The sequence below is a fragment of the Hyaloscypha bicolor genome, assembly GCF_002865645.1.
Source record: "Hyaloscypha bicolor E unplaced genomic scaffold K444scaffold_53, whole genome shotgun sequence".
NCBI lineage: Eukaryota > Fungi > Ascomycota > Leotiomycetes > Helotiales > Hyaloscyphaceae > Hyaloscypha > Hyaloscypha bicolor.
In genome coordinates this window covers 418,368-438,985 of record NW_020194555.1, presented here as the reverse complement: position 1 = coordinate 438,985, position 20,618 = coordinate 418,368, and the positions used below count along the sequence as shown (strand labels likewise).

The window sequence follows — 20,618 nt, the reverse complement described above, 5'->3', positions numbered from 1 at the left end:
TATTTTTTCTTTTTATCTTTAGTTTCTTATTTTATATTACTTAATTCCTTAATTCTAGAAGTTTAATATTCTTAAACTATTATTTTTTTCTATTTTCCGGTATTCTTTAAAGATAAAATAATTATAATAATATAAGTATTCTAATTATTTTTAGAATTAGTAAATCTTCTATTCTATAAATTATTATTTCTATATATAATTTTTATTTTTATTTTTACTAAAAATAATTAATTAAATAAAATCTTTAGAGCTTTTTTAACTAGAAAAAATATATCTTTATATTCTATTTTATTTATAACCTTAGCTCTAAACTTTACTATTTCTATAAATCCAAATTCAGTTCTAATAATAATAAATATTTAATAATCTATAGTATTATATATTACTTTACTAATATTTCTAGAAATCTTTTCAGAAAAAATATTAATTTTAGTTCTAGTATTAATTATTTCTTTATATTTAATATTTCCTTAAGGTTCTTAAAATATAAATTAGAAATATAGAAATTATATAATATATTTATAACCTAGTAATATTCGAATATTAATATTATTATCTTTAAATTAAATAATTTTATTAGTATTAAATACCTAAACTAATATTTCTAATTTCTTAAATATTTTATTTATTATATAAGCTATAGCTACTAGTTATATAGATTTTCTAATATATTTAACTATATTTAATATAATAGTATTTTCTATTTATAAAATAGTAAAATAAAAAGTATTATTCTTAATTTATTAGTTTTAAAATATAATAGCTAAATCTAATATTTTTAAGATATTAATAAATATTTTTATTTCTTTTTAAGTTTTTAGAAATAAAATAGTTATTTTCTTTAATAGTTTTATTAAAATATTATTAACTTTAGGAGTTCTATATTTATTATAATTAAGAATATATTAGGTTTCTAATTTATTTTATTTATTTCCGGAAGTATTAATATCTATATTCTTAGCTAAGTTATTTCTTTATTTATTATTTCTTAAAATAGTATTTTTCTAGTCTTTTATATAAAATAGCTTTTCTTTTATTCTAGCTTATTTTTAGAAAATCTTTTTAGCTATTTCTATTTCTTTTCTTTTTTTCCTTAATAAGGAACTTATTATAATATTAATAGAAATACTATTTATAGCCAAATCTTAATACTATTTATTAATTTCAGAACCTGAAATATTAGTAATTCTAATATAATTTCCTCTAAAGTAAAGCAGTTATTTAGATTTCCTAAATATAATTTACTTGCTTTTATATATAGATTTTAGTTAGTTAGTTCTCTTTTCTCTTTTTAGCTTAATAAACTAGATATTTCCTATTAATCTCTAGATATTTTTAGATTAAATATTTAAGTTATAATTAAATTCTTCTTTTCAAATTTAGGAAATAATTTAGTTAAATTACTAGTATTTACTAATAAGGAAAAAGGAAATACTTTCTTATTTAGGCTTAAATAGTCTTTTATATTATTTTCTATTTAATTAGTAAGTATATCTATAATTTATAAGCTCTTTTATTAGTAAGTAATAGAACTAAAAAATATAAATATATTTCGGATTAATATTTTTATTTTTATTTCTATTATAATACCTATAATAAATTCGTTTTTTCGGTTTTAGATTTATATTATAGGCTATATTAATTTAAGTAATATTTTCTAATTATACTTAAAACTAACTTTTTCTAGAATATAATTATCTAAATTCTTTATTTATTCTAGCTTAATTATTATAGCTATTATAATATTCTTTATATTCTTTATTATAACTTCTAGTATATCTTTTCTAAAGACCTAAATTATATTTACTAGACTATTAATACTATTATATTTACTATAATTAGCTAGATTATATAAATAAGCTATAGATATCTTTTCGAATTATAATAATAGCTATATTAAGTTATTTCTATAGATTTTTTTAAGTTATAATAGTAATAGATAGTTTTTCTAGACTTTTTATTAGCTAGTTAATATTATTTTCTTTAGATTTACTACTTTTAGTAAGTTTTATATAATTAGCTATAGATTAAATTCTCTTTTTACTTATATTTATAATAGCTTTAGAAAATATAATAAAAGAAACTAGTAAAAAGTAATTATTTTCTAATTTAGAAATTATATTATAAACTATTATATTTAAGTATTCTTATTTAAGTCTAGATATATCTAAGTTATTAGTAATAGTAAAATAGTATTTTTTCTTTTTATACTAATACAATATTACTACTTTCTTATATATTTTACTATATTTATAAATAGAAATATCTATAGATTTAAAGTTTATATTTTTAAAAATATAATTTCTTATTAAAATAAATAATTCTCTTATAAATTCTTAGTAATTTCTTTAATACTTTATTAAATATATTAATATAAGACTTAAAAGAAATTCCTTTTTTCTAGGCTTATATAATAATTTAATTAAAAAAGTTATAGCTAATTTTAAGTATTTTCTAGTTATACTTCCGGAATTCCTTTAGTAAGGCTTTAAAAAACTTAATTTCTTAATAATCTTCTAGATTATTAATATAATATTTTAATATAGTCTTAATCTAATTCTTATAAATAAAAGAAATATAATAAATAATTCTTTTTCTTTTAATATTATTAGAAATATAATAGTTCTTATATATATTTATATATTATTCTAAAAATATAAAAATATTACTTTTCTGAAATTATAGTATTTTAGAAGCTTCTATAAATAGTAGATTTAAATCCAATACTAGTATATATTTATTTTTAGCTATATTAATCTTAATAATTTCTTTTATAATTAATTATAAAATTTCTATATCTGAGACTTTTATTAATAAGATTTCTAAAAAGCTAATTTTCTATTTAAATATATCTTTTAGTTTAAAACCCGGGATTTAAGAGAAACTAATTAATAATAATAAATATAATTAAGATTCGAGTTTTAGTATTAGTAGTAATAAGATAATAGCTTTTCTAGTTTTATTTCTATTATTTATACTTTCTTTTCTATTTTATTAGCTTAATATTTATAATATCTTTTCTTAATATTATTATTAAAAGTAATAATAAAAATAATAAATATAATTTTACTAATCTTTCTAATATTTCTGAATTCTTTTCTTTTTTACTATTTAATATTCTTTTCTTTTTCTAGAAGCTTTCCTAAATTATTTATATAATTTCTTATTTCCGATTTCTTTTCAATTCTTATTTCCGGTTTCTATTTATTATTCTATTTAAAATTAAGAATATTTCTTCTTTTAGATAGTTTTTCCGGATTTAGAGGCAAGCTTTTTTACTAAAAATAATATATAAATTAATAATATAATTTTATTTCCAAGTACTAAAGTCTATTTCTAACTAAGATCTAATTTATATTATCTTAGTATAATTTTTCTTATTTTATTTCCCCCTTTTTTTTTCCTTTTATAATTAGCCTTTATTTCTATTATTTCTATATATTATACTAGTAATTATATCTTATAATTAATTTATATTTAAGTTACTAGATATATCGGAAATTAATATAAGATATTAAAATTAATACTTATATATTTTTAATATTTTGGCCTTAAGCTTAAAGTATTATAATAGTTTTTTTCCCCCTAAATTTACTAAGCTAATAATTCGCCTTATAGATATTTCTTAGAACTTTATAAAAATATTACCTTAATTATAAAGTTTTAATCTTTTCTATATTACTTATTATAAAATATATAAAAGAGAAATTATAATAATATAAAAATCTATATAAAATATAACTTAATAATAAAATAATAAATTAAAAGTATAAATAATAAAGTATAAATAGTATATAGTATATAAAAGCTTAATTAATTAAATATTAAAAAGGAATTATTTTCTAAAACTATAAAAAAACTAGCTTTCTTATATAATTTCTATAAGTTATATATAAAAGGCTATAGTCTTTACTATATAACTAAAACCTTAAAAATACTAAAATAATATAATTTTTAGAGAATATAGCCTGCTATACTATAATAATCTAATAAATATCTAGTAAATATAATTATAATATTTATTTTTATTTCAAAAATAAATAAGAATATTATTTAAATAAATAATTATAAAATAATTTAAAAGTTTTATAAATATAATATTAATATATATTTGAAATATAGCTAATATATTAGCTAGCTTAAAAGATATTATAAAATATATAAAATAGCTATAATAGATTCTAAAAGCTATTTTTTATTTATATTTTTTATAAATTCTTATCTAATAATATATATTCTTAAAATCTAATTTTATAAAAATCTTAGCTTTATAAAGCTAATTAAATATTTTATTAATAAAAAGAAATAAATATTAATTCTTAATTATAACTTAATTAAGTCTATAATAATTAATATAAAAATATAGTTCCTTATTCTTTATGGAAATAAAAAAAATAAGTATTTCTATTAGATTATTATTAGGCCTTATCTAATATTTATAAAATATATTTTATAAATATAAATATAATATTTCTAGTTAGATTTCTAATAAATTATATAAAGGTCTATATAGAACTATGTTATTTATATTAATAGAGTATTTAATACTATTAAAATTGGGAAATTCTAAAGCTTTATTAGAATTAAAAACCTTTAAGAAATTTTTATATTTATTATTTCGGAAATAAATAAATATTTCTAAGGCTTCTTTTTAGAAAGTATTAATTTATTATATTAAAAACTTTTATTTAGTATTACTAGAACTATATAATAAAATAGAAATCTAGTAATTATTATAAATATATAAAGTCTATTATTTCTTAATATAATCTATATATTATATAAGAATTACTTTATAAAATTCTATATTAAAAATAAAGTTATAAAGAACTAATATTTTTATATTTATAAAACTAGAACTTAAAAATATATATCTTATTATAATTATCTATAATAAATATGTTAAAATTATAAGCTTAATAAACCTTAAATCTGTTTTTATAAAAGATTATAAATTCTTAATTATATTTAACTAAAGTAATAAAGCTCTAGCTTTAAATCTAATTATTATTAAGGAAATTATAATCTAATTCGGTATTACTAAATCTATTATATATTTCTAAAGTATCTATTTCTAGCCATATTAATTTTATTTAAATAATTATATAAAATAATATATCTTTTTTATTATAGCTAAAATTATTAATATTTAATATTTGGTTTTTTCTTTTCTTTATTTCTTAAAAGAATTTCTTTTAGAATACTTTTTTATAATAATAGTATTAATCTGCTTTTATAAATACTTTAACTCTTTTATAATTTTGGCCTTATTAGGGTTTTACTAAGCCTATTTAGTATATTTGAAATATTTTATATTTTCTGAAAAGTATTCTTTTTATTTATAAATCTAATAAACTATATCTGAAATAGAACTAGTATTTTATTAAGGTATTTATTTCTAAAGTACTTATAATAGAGTTAATTCTAGAAAAGTATTTATTATAAGTCTAAAGTTAGGTTCTAAAAATTGCCTTCTAGAAAAATATAAATATTCTTTATTTTTTAAGGAATTTTCTATAATATAAATCAGGTATCCGGACTTTAAAAAGCTTCTTTTAGTTTAAATATATCTTTAGGATATTATATAATAGCTTCTAATAAATAGTATTAAGATTATTTTTAAAGCTTATTATATTAGAAAAATAAATAAATTCTAATTCTATTCTAGAAAGTTCTCTAATAGAAACTATTAAAGAAAATAGGATAAACTTATAAATAGAGTTTTTATAAGATATAATAAACTATAAGATATCTCTAAAAGTATTCTTATATTACTTTAATTATAGGATATATTAATTAATTATATTTACTAATTCTTGCTTTTATTAAAGTATTTTAACTTTAATATATAAGTTTTATTTTATAGTTTAGATAATAATAATTCGAGTATTAATTTCGGTATTTCAATTATTACCGGAATTATTTCTATTATTATTACTAGCTTTTAGAAGCTTCTAAAGAGTTCTATTAAAAGTATTAGATAAACCTTTACTATTATTTATATTAGAATTAATCTAGTTAATTTCTTTTATAGAAATAGTTTTAATAAAGAGTTATATATTTTACAGATTTCGAGATATAATTACTTATTAAACTATTTCTTTTAAAGATAGAGAAATTAGCTTATAAGATATTTATTAGTAAATAATAAGATAATAAAATAAATTAATAAATTATAAAATTATAGTATTAAATTTAGTATAAAACTAATTTCTATTCTTCTTATAAGGTCTAGAAAAGCCTCTTCTAAATAAGAGGCCCTAATAATATATATATAATTAGTAATTTATAAGCCTAATTCTTATAATATAAATAATAGTTAGTTATAATATTAAAGGGCTATTGATTTCCCTAATTAATACTTGTAATATCCGAGATTTATTATATATTCTTAAATTATATATAGTTCTATATATATTATAGTTATTATTAAAGAAAATATAAAGTATTAAAAGAATATAGTTTTAATTACATATAGCTTTATATATTATATGAGATATAATTTTTTTACTTTTATAAAATACAAAAATTTCTATATAAGCTTATATAAAAATAATTACATGCTTTATAACTCTTGTAATATTAAAGGTATTAAAAATCGGAGACCAGGGAATTAATTACTACAAGATATATAATAATTTCGATTAATACGATTTATATCAGTATTTTGGTAGACTTTTTTTATTTTGTTGCTTTTGGATCGGATCGACTATAGAGGAAAGAGCCTGCCCCGAATATATAAACTCCGGTCCACTTTAATAAGAGCTCAACAACCATGCCTTCACGAATCTCTGTCATCTTCATCTTCGGTAGGTTCTCTTAGCCTCATCCGCTAAGTATATGGAGTCTCAAGATTCTAAGTCATCTCTAACGGGTCCTCCAGGGCCGGCAAAAGTATTCTAAGCGCCCTTATTGAGAATTTTTCCCATGCAGCACATCTCAGTCGGCGACCTCCTACAGCGTAGCAGCAAGAACGACACTACCCATTGCCACGCAGGAGTCGTCCATCTTGGTAGAGAGCTGGGTACATAGCGTTGAACTCAATTTCACTGTCAAGAAATGTGCGCGAAGGCTGCCGTTTTGGCATTTCAGACCCTGGTCATTCTAGCAGTTAGCTACAAATATCTGGGTTTTCTTGTAATGCTTCAAGAGACTTACTTCTCAGCACATCTGCAAAGTCGGGGTCAAGCAGACTGATTTCTTGACGCTTAGTTCGGACAGTTAGAGTTGGTTTGCTACTCCCCGGGTGTACGGTCAACATCTCGCCCTGACGTTTAAATCCGATGGCCGGCTGGGTGGAGAGCCAGCGACAGAGTTCGAGTGATAACCAACAAGCATTCTCAGTCTCGTTGAAACCTTGAAAGCAAATCATGTCCCGGATTAATAGGGTTCCCCGGTCATGTATAAATGTGAAGTGCAAATCTGCACCGCCTCACTTCGCCTCAAAAGTGATTCCAAAAACTAGTCCTCCAAGAACTCGCGGCCGAAAACCCTCTCCAGTTAACTTAACACATTCAAAAAGCGGCATACTTCAGTCGTTATATTCAATTATCCACGCCATCGCCGACTTGTAGGCCTAAGAGCGCCTGCGTCTAGTAAAGATTCACTAAGGCGTATTTGCGGTCTCGAATTGAATCTCATCGTTATTCATTGAGGGAACATCTCTGTGCGAGCTGTTGGTGTTCGACTCAGGTTTCCCGAAAGTACCCGAGCTGTTGTTCAAAAACACTTCGCTCAAGCTCTCCATTCGATAGGACGGTTTCATTTTGGAATCTTGGGGGTCGGAGCGGCCCGAGCGGGTGGAAAAGAGAGAACTGAGTTTGCTGCTCTTCGCATAGGAAGCACTCATTGAGTGGACGGTAGTTGCCATGCCACCGGAGACCATGCTTTCCAGAAAGGGTCTGAGGAATGACACGCAGGACATGAAAATAGCAAAGTTAAGTTGTATGCTAGTGGTTAGGTAGCCGTGATACAGCGAGAGAGTTTGATCGCGAGAGCTGGTTGTAGACAGAGAGTAGATTCGCCAAGCTGTGAACGGGATAACTCTAATGGCCTAGTTAGGAGGTTGTTTATGACTCTCGGAGAGTCGGAAAAGCATATCTTACAGGACTCGACTTCCGAAGGCCATAACAACTATACCCTTTCTTTTCCAAGGCATCTGAAGGGGCCAGACAAGATACAATGGAAGAAAGACGATTATGACGTCCGTTAGTATGTCAAAAGCGCCATTGGCCTTCCAGAAGGCAGCCTGCCGAGATGTTAATAATCGCAGGTTAGTACATGGGAGGATAAATATACCGTATTAAAACATTTCCCGGAAATAATGGCCCACGGTGAAGGTAGCTGGCATTGGAAGGCAATCGCAAACTCGGCACTAAGACCCCAAATTATAATGAAGACTTCTAGTAGCGTATTCATAGTTTCGAAGTGTGATTCTGGTGACAGAGCGCGAAGATAAACAAGTGTGGTCAGTTTTGTGAGGCAAAGAGCCGGAATGTAAAGTAGCTGTGATGCATAGCCATACTACTCAAATGTAAGTTATGTCTTTGTTAGGCGGGGTTGAATCGCGATATACAAGTCCGCCATCTGAAATCACAAGGCGGAGCAAATTACCTTTTGGAACTCTATAATTTGATAGTTACTCAGAGATGATTGCGGTTGGCCCAAACCGTTTGCGACTGTCATTGAAATAGTGGCGGTCATTGTAGAGCCCAAGAACTTACATCAGAATAATTAGCCCAACATCTTGCAAGTCCGTCGACGTTAAGGATACTTACCATCGTAACAATAATCAAGGCGTCATCTATGGTCCATTTCCGAAGGACACTGTATTTACTCCAAATACGTGTACATACGCCGAGTATCATTACAGTCGTGCCAAACCAGGCAGCGATGTTCGCAACGGGCCCTTCGTTGATTTCTGAAACTATGATTGCCATGTTGATTCTGGACTCCCATTAGTGATATAGCTGCAAGACAACGACAAAACCTCTGACAGAAGTTACAACACACAACCGGCATCTAGTTTGCCTTTTTCTTTGTTCAAAAAGAAATTGGTTTCGGCCCAATTAAGTCGACCCTGGGCTGATCTGCGCTGACATCCAAACCGATCCAAGGCAAGTCGCAAGCGCCGAGAGGTCCGCAAATCGAAAACTGTGATTAATATAGCCTTGTGGCAGTGCAATCACCTCCGGCGTTACACAACATGCTCTCCAGTGCCTTCGAACGACTTAAATGAAAGAAGCAATTCAAAATATTATTTTGATTTTGAGACCGTAGCAGTGAGGTCGAGAGACTCGAGTCAATTCGCCAATAGGACTCTGCAGGGAGGTCCATGAATAAGATTGAACTTGTCTCACTCTCCTGTTTGGACTGTTTGGGAACCGCTCCTGACCCGACAGTCTGGATAAGGCTCATGCGCAAAGCCACAAGAATGGGTATTCTGTGTTACATTAGAGCCTCGTTGTAAGGATGCCTCGTATCTATTGCGCTGCCAGCCTGCCACCCAGTGGAAATTTCCGTGATCAAATACTGCAAAATTGTAGAAAATCAGAGGTCTTAAATCAAGGAATCTAGAGATATGATTTAGGTGCGCATGGACCAATTCCAGCCCAATGGATAATGATATCCATGATAAGGATTCAATCCTTCAGTCCGCATGCGAATTTTTGCGGTGATTTGGTACTTGATTAGGATACTTTGGTATATCTTTATGAAAGGGTGATAAAAACCCTATCCTTATAGCAAGATTTTACTGTATATATCCAACTACGGTAGATGATAAGATTGTTCTGTAGTGCATGCTAAAGACCGTACTCGTACTCGACCTTGGATATTGTGCATGAATGGGATCTCATTGGAAGGTTTCCTTTAGTCTTAATTTGGGCGCTTTGGCCATGCGATGGCGAGCTGGAGCGGGAGATGTGTTTCGGACGGGGGCGGGTCAAATTTGGCGTGCGGACCGACCGGATTCAGTAAAATGTGCCCCGGGCAGGGGGCGGGCCAAGTTGCTATGTGGCCCCGAACCGGATTCAGCCAAGGGTGCGCCGGATGGTGGCCCGTGTATGCATATTGACTCCGTTCTGGAAGAGGGTGCCTTTGGACCGCTTCAGAGGATGAAGACTGAAGTGCAGAAAGGGTGGGATCTAATATCTTTATCAAACCGCAAATGGAAATCGTCCAAACCCAAGTATCAGAGTCTTCTGGCGTTGAACCATCGGCGCGAGAATATTTTGATGAGGTGTTTGGCGTCTACGATAGACTCAGATCAAGTTGGGGCTTTCCCGTTCGCGATGGTTCATATCCGGACACCCTGGCAGTGGTAGCATTTGAGAGTGGACCCTGCAAGCCATGCAGCTGGGCTCATTTTCCGGCATTGACTGACTCAAGTCGAATTAAGAAAGTAACCCATGTGGAGGAACTGCCAATCAGGTTTCTTGATCGCATTTGCCCTCCGTATCGGACATTCCCACCCTATTTTTGGTCGCATCGCGGGGTGCATGGACTGGGATAGAAGCTCCTCCCAGTTCATATGTTCCTCCTCCACGGATTTGATTTCTTTGTTTATCAATCGAAAGCTCGAAGTGCATTCGCTGAGGAAGCTCACTACTTTTCGCCAAGTGAGCGCGATTTCTCATCTTCTCTCTTGTCGTTGGAAGCAGCTTTCGAAATGGATGATAAGATTCTGGACTCCGTCGGAGACCTGGAGCTTGCCGACCAGGCTGGGGCTGCAACTTCAAACTTATATGTTGGAGGGAATATGACCAGAGATGAAGGAGAGATGGCATTCTATGGAAAGAAAGCACAGCTCAAGGTACGTGTACTGCATGGTCCAGCTCCCGAAAATCTCGAGACTGATGAAGAGTAGCGGAGATTCGGGTTTCTATCTATCGTCGGATTTATTTGCAGTCTTTTGGCAACGTGGGAAGTAATGTTTGCGTAAGTTCTGAGACCGATCCACTCTGGATTTGTGTTATTGCTAAAGCTGACTTGTTCTGCCTAGTGTCTTTCTCTACGGATTTCAGAATGGTGGTCCTGCGGGTCTGGTCTATGGTTACATTTTCTGCTGGGTGTATAAGCCCTCCCGACCCTTCATCTTCGACTCTTCTCTGTTCTTAGGATGAATCCGTCCCGAGACTTATTGGCCTGGCACTAACTTGGACCCACCAGTGGCACACTCGCCGCGATGGCTTCATTGGCAGAGATGGCTTCAATGTATGTCAAGGACGAGATACTGCATTTTAAAAAGCTAATGAGCGCTTAGGATGCCCTTAGCAGGTGGGGTATGTTCTTTAGTACCCGAAGAGGTTTCCATTTTGTATGCATGCTGACCCGCTTGCCAGCAATACCACTGGGTTTCCATTCTAGCGCCGCCTAGCACAGCGAAATTCCTCAGCTATATTACAGGTAAAACTAGGCGATAACGAATTCAAACATTACACTGACTTTTGTGAAAGGTTGGCTTACAGTGATTGCCTGGGAGGCCGCCCAAGCTTCCATAGCTTTCCTCGGGGCGACAATTATCCAAGGACTAATCATCCTTAACCAGCCCACTTACACACCCACCCGGTGGCAAGGCACACTCCTTTATTATTTCGTCTTAGCCTTTATGGTTTTCATAAACACTTTCTTGGCGAGATGGCTTCCCAAAGTTGAAGGTATATTTCTCTGCGTTCATGTGATTGGGTTTTTCGCGGTCCTCATTCCGTTGGTATATCTGGGTCCTCATGGCTCTGCGAAAGATGTCTTTGCAACTTTTATTAATGGAGGAGGCTGGAGCAGCGACGGATTGTCTTTTTTTGTTGGTATCATTGCTAGTGTCTACACTTTCACCGGTAACGTTCAATTCCGCCCAAAAGATGACGCTCTACTGACTTCGACCAAGGAGCTGACAGCGCAAACCATAGTATGTATTCTCCAAGATTTTTCTTCGCCGGATTATATTCCAGGAGCTACGAAACATGATTCGCCTCCCCAAACCTCCCAGCCTCTATTGAACCATACCTGGGACTCCTATATTCACCCTGAAGAAGTAATGCTAACTCTGAGGCCCTCCACAGTGGCTGAAGAGGTCTACAATGCCTCGACAGTTGTTCCTTGGGCCATAGTCGCAACGATAATGGTCAACGGAGTTCTCGGGCTGGCACTCTTGCTTGCACTTCTGTTTTGCCTCGGGGATATCGATGCAGCACTAAATACCCCTACCGGATTCCCCTTTATTGAAATCTTTGCCCAAGCTACAAATAGTAACACGGCTGCTACGATTATGACGTGCCTGATCCTTTTTCTCTTGGCTGCGTCAGGAAGCGGGGGTATGGCCACTGCTTCTCGTCTTCTTTGGTCATTCGCCAGAGACAATGCCGTTCCTTTCAGTAGCTACATTAGTCGCGTAAGTTTTGCAAAACTCAGCTACTCCTTCTAGGATTTCTCGAGACTTTGAAAACTGAGATTCATTCTGAAAATAGGTCCACCCAACAACCGGCCTACCCTTATACTCGATTCTCGTCAGCGCTATCATAGCCTTTCTTCTCGCTCTCATAAATATTGGAAGCACCGCCGCTTTCAACGCGATCATAAGCATGGTTGTAGCAGGTTTTATGGCCTCTTACATGGTACCCATCGCCCTCATTCTGCACAAACGGCTTCGGAATCACCCAGACAAGGACAAACTCCACTGGGGACCTTGGCATATGGGGCCAGTTCTCGGACCAATTGTGAACGCGGTGGGTTTGGGATACATTGTCATTGCACTGTTCTTTAGCTTCTTTCCATCTACAGTAACTGTTAATCCTGTAACTATGAACTGGAGTTGCCTCCTTTTCGGAGCGACAGTGCTTTTCAGCATTGTGTACTACATGACGTATGGCAGATATGCATACAAGTGGCCAGTTGTGGACACTATCAGGAGGGATCAGTAGAATCGAGGCTGGGAAGCCTAAGCGTTGGCCTTGGAGGGGTGGTGCTACCTCTGAAAAGAATGTACATTCCTAGGTGTTGCAGATGGAAAGTCAGGACTTCAGTGTCTGGCGTAAAGATAGCTTTAATGCATCAATTGAATCGTCCAAAATCATCATCTACACGAGTAGACTCACCGCTCTTTCTATGCACACCTTATTGGACGCCTCTGGACGTTGAGTCGAGTGCATTGCAAACCTGCGCCAGCCTGCATAGGGAGGCCAGCCATCCTCGCATGCCTACCTGGTCGTAGCGCGGCACCTGATCAGCCGAATATCGGCCTTTCCTTCGCTCATTTTCAACCTCCAAAACCCCACTTCCGGTTCATGTGTACTTGCACACCACCAACAATCTCCTTCACATAAGTTCTTCCAACTTTTCAGATTCCGCGCAGACGCATAGAAGCATGGACTCCACTACGAAACAATCACTCCTCCTCCTCCAGGCTGAGCCGTCAGATGCTCTCGAGATTCTAGAAATGCACATCGCTGCATTCACCGACCCTTAGTAAGTGAAGTGCTTCTGTGGGTAGTGGATATTTCAAACTCCAGAAGGTCTCCAAAGCAACATCTACTCTTTGGGTTTTGATTCATTACATAGTGAACAGGGTTTCTTTTTACAGTTTCCAAAAGAAGAGGAGAGAGATAAGGGGGTGAAGAGAATGGTTGATTGGTGGCTGGGTGATCCAACGGCCACATACATGAAAGTCATTGACTCTAAGACTGGTAAGTTCCATGATACTTTTCGGAAATCAACAGAGATATATTGTTCTTGGTTCAAGCACTGCCAGTGAATATCCCCTAATGGGCCGAAACAGGAAAAATCATTAGCGCGGCAAAATGGCATATCCGCAAAGAGCCACCCACCGAGGTACAGAAGAGCCAGAAGTTGCACTTTGATTGGCTCCCTAATGAAGACTTGAATGATTGGGGTGAAGAGGTTTATCACTCTCTATCTCAAGGACAATTAGCAAGATCAAAAGATGGTTGCTGCAGTATGTTCATTCAGAGCAATCACGTAACACTTCAAAAGTAGAATCGAAAAGGCACTAACAGACTGACTTAAGTCATTGACATGCTCTCAACACATCCAGAACACCAACGCCGAGGTGCTGGCTCGATGCTAGTGAAATGGGGAACTGATATTGCAGACAATCTGGGGTTGAAAGCGTTTGTTCAGGCGAGCCGCCTTGGGAAACATTTGTATGAGAGTCATGGGTTTGTAGACAAGGAGGGCTGGATTACGGTTCCTGTGTCAGAGAAACATAGGAACAAACCTGAGGTTGCGTGGTTCAATCTTGAAAGGCCGGCAAAAGCTTCAATTATCCCAGAGGCCAAAGACGTGGTATGAATGCAGACTTGCGATAACTGGGCCCGAGGAGTTGAGTTATGCCTACCACTTATAATTTTGCATTAATTCATAAATAATGGGCAGACCTGTATTCTTGATACTTTATGCCGCGATCTCCGTACTTCTATATCATCGCCATGCCTATCTCATAAATATCTCAAACCAAATTTAACGGCTTTGAACGCTCCCCAACCTAGCAGAGGAAGCACCACGAGAGCGGTTGAAGTTAAACCGAGCAAGATTCCCTGCTCGAAAAATCCAATTGCATGCCCTGGCCTCTGTCTTGTTGGCTTTAGTTGTTTCAAAGCAATTTCCATGAGTTTTGAGGGTGCAGGTAAAGTGGCTGGAGGCGTGATGAATTGTGGTCGGGGTGTCGAGAACATATCAGATGTGAACCGAGGGTGGAGGGCGTGTGAATGATTCGTAGGGGATGGTGGACCGACTGATTCTCTTGTTAGCTTGGAAAAAATAGTTGGGAGGGCTAATATACTAAGAAGTTGTGGTGGAACTTGATTTATATAGGTGGCATGTGATGGAATTTGTTCGGCAATGAATTTGCTTGCAGAAGGACTGGCGAAAATGTAGGAAGAGAGGAGTGTCGGCAATGAGCGTTGCAGTGTGACTGAATCTACTATTCCTGTGGTTGGGAGGAGTAGAATATAGGGGCCTTTTACTTTGAGGGTTGTGAACTTTGAAGATCTGTGGTCATTTATGTCAGCCAACGTGCGTTATGAGTAACCAAGAATACACTGTACCTGATCTTCAGTTCAATGATGCTGAAATCATTGTTTCGTTTGTGGATGGCGACTTCTCCACGAGCTTCTGTCTGCTTGAGAATCTTCTGAAACTCAAGATCGTCGGATGAGGCAGCTTTGGATGGACATGACGGTTCGACTTGAGTGGCAAAATCCAAACAGCGAGCAATGAAGTTTTCCTTGAGGTACTCATTGACTAGCACAAGATCTGGAGAGTACGGAGACGAGAAATCTGGTAAGGTTCGGCTGCTTGTGATAGTCTTGGCAGCAAGTTCGACGTCTCCAGTCCGATCGAGAAAGCAGACCGTCCGGCCTTGCGGCGGTGATTGTAAACCCTTGGCAGGTGAAGAGATCTCCGAGGTGTCTTGGTCAACCAAAAGATTGATATGGTCTTTGTATTGTTCTCCGATTTTGTCTGTGATGATGTGGAAAGTATCTCGATCCAAAGCTTTCGGGAGGATGTCTAGCAATACGCCATCAACTGCTGGCGAGGAGCGACCAAGCTGTGAGGTATTAGTACGTCTGCTTGAAATGGACTGAATACATCTAACCTCAATAATGACACAGTTCCCTGCTTGAAGAGCAGCCACGAGAGGGGTGATGACCGAATAGAATCGATTGTGCCTTGATGGTCGAATAGCAACCAAGCCTAGAGCTGCCCTTCTTTCCCTATTGTCCTTCCCAAATTTGACAAAATATTCCTCTGCCATTGATTTATCGAAGTCTAACCTCTCGTAGGATATCCGCACGGCGTCCATTGCCAAGAAGAACTCCGTCTCAGCTTTCACGGTCGGACCGGCGTGGTCTTTGGTGATAGCTTCACAGATGGGCTCTGCATTCTCTCGCAACACCAAGTGAAGAGAGTAGAGCTCGTTCTGCCTGTAGCGCATATTCTCTGCCCTCCCTTCTGTGACGGATCCTCGGAGGACCTCAAAGGCTGTTTGGAAATCTGAAGCCATCCTGTCTTGAGTGGTGATGGAGGCGAAGGAAATCAAAGGTTTGCAGACATTATGAGAGCTAAGAACATGGGAAGAAAGTGAAGCTGCTCTAAGTCCGGTTATCGAAGAGCGGTATCAGCAAAGTGAGACCTACCCAAAGCTGATTAGTCGCTGATCTAGGGTGTTTGAGGCGGTCGACGGAAAGTGGGTGTGGAGCCGAGGGGGTGGCAATTTGTGACGGGCTGACCTCACGCTCAAGAACTTCCTCAAACCATGCTGCAGGCCAGTACCAAATGTTCTTCCTGCTACTCGGCCCCTTTAATTCACATCAACCTTCATCATGAGCAGAATCGCTACAGCCACTGAACTGCAAGGTGTTCTCGAGGACTATAAGATTCATCTCACCGGCGACAAGTCCTCCTCGGAACAAGCAGAATCCACACCGAGAGCGGCCACAAATCCTCCAGACTGGCCTACAGACCACCGACGCGTTCCAGATTACCGGCCGGTGGACAGAAATCGAGATGTTGAGGGGCGGCCGAATGGCGAGAACGCGTTCGCGAGAGCGTTCCTCACAATTATGTTCACGGGAGTTGTGATGAATGCTGTGAGTAACGATGACAATTAGGAAAATCAGGTGGAATGCTGCTAATAATGGCATGTAGACTGCTGCAAAGGTCTGGGGATCTACGGCTAGGCCATACTTTCCGGGGCTATTCAGATATGCCATAGGAGGGGAATGGTGACGGGGTTTCAGTGAAATGCAAGAAGCTGAGATGGAGCGAGGACCCCTCATCTTGAGAACTAAGGGTGAGGGCCATGAAATATTATCATGAAACGATCAGGTTGTTTTATTTCCCTAAGTCCTGATACTGCTGCGTTTTTTCGTGCGATTTACATTGCTTTTCCAGTGCCTTTGGTTTGTGACGACAACTGATAGAGTAGACAAGGTAGAGTCTTACAAGCTGCTGATCCCTAATCTTCAGGCTGGTTATCACTTTTGGGTGGGAAGTCAACAGTAAATTACATTCGGCTTGAGGTGTCCTGGAACCCTTGCCGTTCCAGGCTATTTACGGGTGTCCTCTTCGGCCCCACCTCCATCCCCCTACTCGGCCATGCCGCCATGCCGCCATCCCTGAGCCAAACTCGCGGGATTGTCAGCCTCGCCCGACGAATAACTTCAGTCTCAATCTTCAAATATTTTTACATTTTCCACGAAAAGAGTCAAGGTCTTAACTTCAATCTTGAACCTCATTTCTACCACTCGTTCCGTTCAATCATGGCAACCACAAATGCAATTAAAGACCTGCTTGTAACACACGACGCAGAGAACGGATTGCTCTTTGAGAAAAATATCTCAATTCCCAGAGCTGGGACATTTCCAATCAGGTGCAATGTTTACTGACCCATTGCTGAAGGAGAGAAGTTTCCAGTCTTGGTAACTTACGGTCCTTACGGAAAAACATACCATACTCGAAGTATGCTAAAGTCTTCAAAATATCTCTCTTCTGTGGCATTCGCTGATGCTTTATAGCTTCGTTGATTCTCCATTCAGCGAAGTTAACGCAGAGCATAAGTCGAAATATAGTGCGTGGGAAACACCTGACTCGATATTTTGGACCAAAAATGGCTATGTGGTCGTGCGAGCGACGAGCGTGGTCTCGGGAAATCTCCTGGCCTCCTGGATACAATGTCGAAAGGAACAGGCGAATGTCTCTTTAACGCGGTTGAACGGGCTGCCGAACAGTCATGGTCTTCTGGAAAAGTCGGACTTCTGGGCATCAGTTACTACGCAGGCAGCCAGTGGCGAGTTGCAGCACGCCAGCCTAAAGGCCTCGCAGCCATTATCCCCTGGGAAGGGATGTCAGATTACTACCGCGACCGTTGTCGCCATGGGGTATCCTCTAGGACGCATCTATTAGGCTTTGGTGGGATCGTCAAGCCATCATAAACCAGTATGGAGGTGCCGGCCGAGCGGCTGCTAAAATGGGGAGAAGATACGATCGAAAGAGATTTGCCTCTTGAGATTCTCGCTGCGAACCGGAGAGACCAGAACGAAGACAATGTTAATAATTGTTTCCGGGATGAGGAGTACTATTCCTCAAAAGAGTTCAACTTGGAGGATATCAAAGTTCCTCTCCTTAGTATGGCGAATTGGGGCGGGATTTTACTCCACCTACGCGGTAACATGGAGGGTTATACTTGGGCTGGCTCGCAATTTAAGCACTTGCGATTCATCACAGATCGTCACGATTTGCCTTTCTATTATCATGACGAAGTCGAAGTTCAAAGATCATTCCTTGATGCTTTCCTCAAATGAAAGGACACAGTTGGGTGGTCAATCCCTGGGAAAGTCTCTCCCGTCTCGATGGTCGTTCAAAAAGGATACGAGGGGTTCAACAATCCCAAAGCTGAAGCATTGTATGAATGCAGAGAAGAGTCAGCTTGGCCGATTCCGAGAACACAATACATCAAGTACCATTTAGTATCGGGCGGCTCCCTCTCCACTTCGGCACCATCCCAAAGCCAAGAAATGACTATATCTTGCCAAGCCCTCGGATCACTTGAAAAGCCAGAACTTGTGCAATTCTCAACAGCTCCGATGGATCAAAATACGGAAATCACTGGCAAAGTCATTGCACGTCTCAGTGTCTCTATTGCACCGGAAGATCCATCATCTGTAGGCGAAAAGGACATCGACCTCTTCTTGACTCTCCGATACATTGCCACTTCCGGTGACGAGGTCCACTACACCGGTACAGCAGGTGACCCCGTTCCTCTCGCAAAAGGATGGCTACGTATCAGCATGCACAAAGTCGACAAAAAGAACCCCAAGAATCAGAGTCACATTCCTCATAGAAACTACTTCTTGCCAGATGTTCAGGAGGTGAAAGCTGGACAAGTATATACTATGGATGTGGAAATTTGGCCTATGAATGTGATTGCTGAGAAAGTGGAAGAATTGTGTTTGAAGCATCTTCCGGGGATACCCGAGGGAGTGGAATCTTCTAACACACGCACGAGCGAGGTTGATAAACCGAGGAGCAAATTTGCGGGGATGAATAATATTCATTTTGGACCGGGGTTGGAGAATTATGTCACATTGCCTATAGTCCCAGAGAAGGAGTAGAACAGCTGTTAGGTAGAATTCAAGCTTAAAGGCATTTTATTGAGAAGTGTTTTCCACATCTCCAGTGTTGAGGGAAGTTGAAGAGAGCCAGGTGAAGGGTAGTATATTTTCGCCAACACCGCCAAAAGCAGCATTTTTATTGAATGGCGATTTGAAAAGGGCTCATAATTCTATGCTTACGGAATACTAATTCGCAGATGGCCTTCTGTTTCAACAAATGTACAAAGTGTCTACATAACGGTGATCCCATTTCCCCAACTTCCGATTGTATATTGCGAGTTACACATATTCTGCAGTTCCCAATCCTCAGCTCCCAATACCGCCTTACTTCCTTCATCTTCTTTTCTTCCCGCAGCACCCGCAACAAAACAAGCAGCCATGAAATGGTCATCTGTCGCGTGTGCGTCTCTGTAATTTGGCATCTTCATCAACATTGTGATTGCCCGCCTCAGATTCGGGCCACTGTTCTTGGTCATCGCATCCTCGAACTCCTGCCTGAAATCCATCAGAGCCGCCTCCGGAGGATGTTCCATCGCGAAATTGTCACGGTAGAGTAGCATTTGGCTCCACTGGTTTCGGTACAGGTTGTGGACCGCTCCGCCAGTGCCAATCAAGAGGACTTTCTCGCTCTCCTTCCGGAGAGAAGATAATGCATCTCCGACCTTCACGTGGTAATGAGGATCATATCTCGCATTCATTGAGATTATCGTAGTTGGCGGGCACCCGTCAGGGAACATGCGAATGAGTATGAGGTAAGTGTCGTGAATCCAGTCGAAAGTTGTGTTCTTTTTGGCTTTTAGCCCAGAAGCTCTCAATAAATGCACGCATCGATCGGCCATTGGAAGGTCGGGGTTGAGCTTATAATCGACGTATTTTGAAGGATGGACATAGGCCACGGGGCTCTTGGCTGGATTTGGATTTGCGGCAACTTCGATTTCGTCCCCAAGAGCCGCCCAGTGAGCGCCCTGAAGATAGTTAAGAAATTATCAAGATTTTTAGGCACACAGAGATACACTTACCATTATGATGACATGCTTCACGTCATTTTTAAGAGCTTCATCTCCACACTTCTTCCAATATGTGGCGGAAGCTGATTCTTCTCCCAGCATCATTGTTGAGCCGTGGGAGAAGAAATGGACTGGCGTAGAGGAACCCATCTTGATGGTGATGGATGAATATGATTGGAACTAGTTCCTTCGATTCTCCAGTATGATTCACACTATCAGAATCACAGCTGGCGGCAATGAGGTTGTCCTGAACCCCACTCTCCGTGTTCGAGAGTTTATATTTGTCCCCACGCAATTTACACAAGCTAGATTGGTGTGTCCACGGTAAGTGGGCGTCTCGACCCTGGAAGCTTGCTGCGTAAGAGAAAAGTGGACGAGCGGAGCGGAGCGGAGTGGGGGTGGGGCAGGCGGGGAGATTGTGGGGCCGATCGCCAACGGGAGAACGAACCTTGTACATTGCCGAGTTTCTACCAACCTCCCTTCC

At 36.9% G+C, this 20,618-nt stretch overlaps 7 protein-coding genes across 7 annotated transcripts; 4 read left to right on the top strand and 3 right to left on the bottom strand.

The window, feature by feature from the left end:
* Positions 1-7,867: 7,867 nt before the first annotated feature.
* K444DRAFT_508450 (uncharacterized protein) lies at positions 7,868-8,906 on the bottom strand (the record flags this gene model as incomplete). The annotated part of the gene is made up of 5 exons (XM_024873413.1): positions 7,868-8,053; positions 8,111-8,248; positions 8,299-8,523; positions 8,614-8,718; positions 8,778-8,906. Coding segments are annotated over 5 exons (783 nt in total), but the record flags the coding sequence as incomplete, so codon positions are not given.
* Positions 8,907-10,759: 1,853 nt separating this feature from the next.
* On the top strand, positions 10,760-12,917 carry K444DRAFT_641678 (amino acid transporter; the record flags this gene model as incomplete). The annotated part of the gene is made up of 10 exons (XM_024884652.1): positions 10,760-10,813; positions 10,868-10,938; positions 11,003-11,071; positions 11,170-11,214; positions 11,264-11,282; positions 11,343-11,406; positions 11,457-11,834; positions 11,885-11,905; positions 12,060-12,388; positions 12,465-12,917. 10 exons carry the CDS (start codon positions 10,760-10,762, stop codon positions 12,915-12,917), a joined length of 1,503 nt encoding a protein of 500 aa, XP_024739160.1.
* A 443-nt stretch (positions 12,918-13,360) lies between these two features.
* K444DRAFT_524117 (uncharacterized protein) lies at positions 13,361-14,304 on the top strand (the record flags this gene model as incomplete). Its single annotated transcript, XM_024874335.1, has 4 exons — positions 13,361-13,461; positions 13,555-13,679; positions 13,772-13,948; positions 14,021-14,304. 4 exons carry the CDS (start codon positions 13,361-13,363, stop codon positions 14,302-14,304), a joined length of 687 nt encoding a protein of 228 aa, XP_024739159.1.
* Positions 14,305-14,314: 10 nt separating this feature from the next.
* On the bottom strand, positions 14,315-16,076 carry K444DRAFT_585332 (uncharacterized protein). Its single transcript, XM_024877911.1, has 3 exons — positions 15,611-16,076; positions 15,060-15,562; positions 14,315-15,003 (listed from the first exon to the last, which is right to left on the bottom strand). Exons 1-3 carry the CDS (start codon positions 16,016-16,018, stop codon positions 14,451-14,453), a joined length of 1,464 nt encoding a protein of 487 aa, XP_024739158.1. The 5' UTR covers positions 16,019-16,076; the 3' UTR covers positions 14,315-14,450.
* Positions 16,077-16,376: 300 nt separating this feature from the next.
* On the top strand, positions 16,377-16,743 carry K444DRAFT_507756 (uncharacterized protein; the record flags this gene model as incomplete). The annotated part of the gene is made up of 2 exons (XM_024873405.1): positions 16,377-16,604; positions 16,663-16,743. Coding segments are annotated over 2 exons (309 nt in total), but the record flags the coding sequence as incomplete, so codon positions are not given.
* Positions 16,744-17,276: 533 nt separating this feature from the next.
* K444DRAFT_651450 (alpha/beta-hydrolase) lies at positions 17,277-19,127 on the top strand (the record flags this gene model as incomplete). The annotated part of the gene is made up of 6 exons (XM_024885710.1): positions 17,277-17,393; positions 17,424-17,485; positions 17,532-17,588; positions 17,645-17,925; positions 17,995-18,281; positions 18,321-19,127. 6 exons carry the CDS (start codon positions 17,277-17,279, stop codon positions 19,125-19,127), a joined length of 1,611 nt encoding a protein of 536 aa, XP_024739156.1.
* Positions 19,128-19,272: 145 nt separating this feature from the next.
* K444DRAFT_557223 (extradiol ring-cleavage dioxygenase class iii protein-like protein subunit B) lies at positions 19,273-20,443 on the bottom strand. Its single transcript, XM_024876773.1, has 2 exons — positions 20,147-20,443; positions 19,273-20,092 (listed from the first exon to the last, which is right to left on the bottom strand). Exons 1-2 carry the CDS (start codon positions 20,282-20,284, stop codon positions 19,358-19,360), a joined length of 873 nt encoding a protein of 290 aa, XP_024739155.1. The 5' UTR covers positions 20,285-20,443; the 3' UTR covers positions 19,273-19,357.
* Positions 20,444-20,618: the final 175 nt, after the last annotated feature.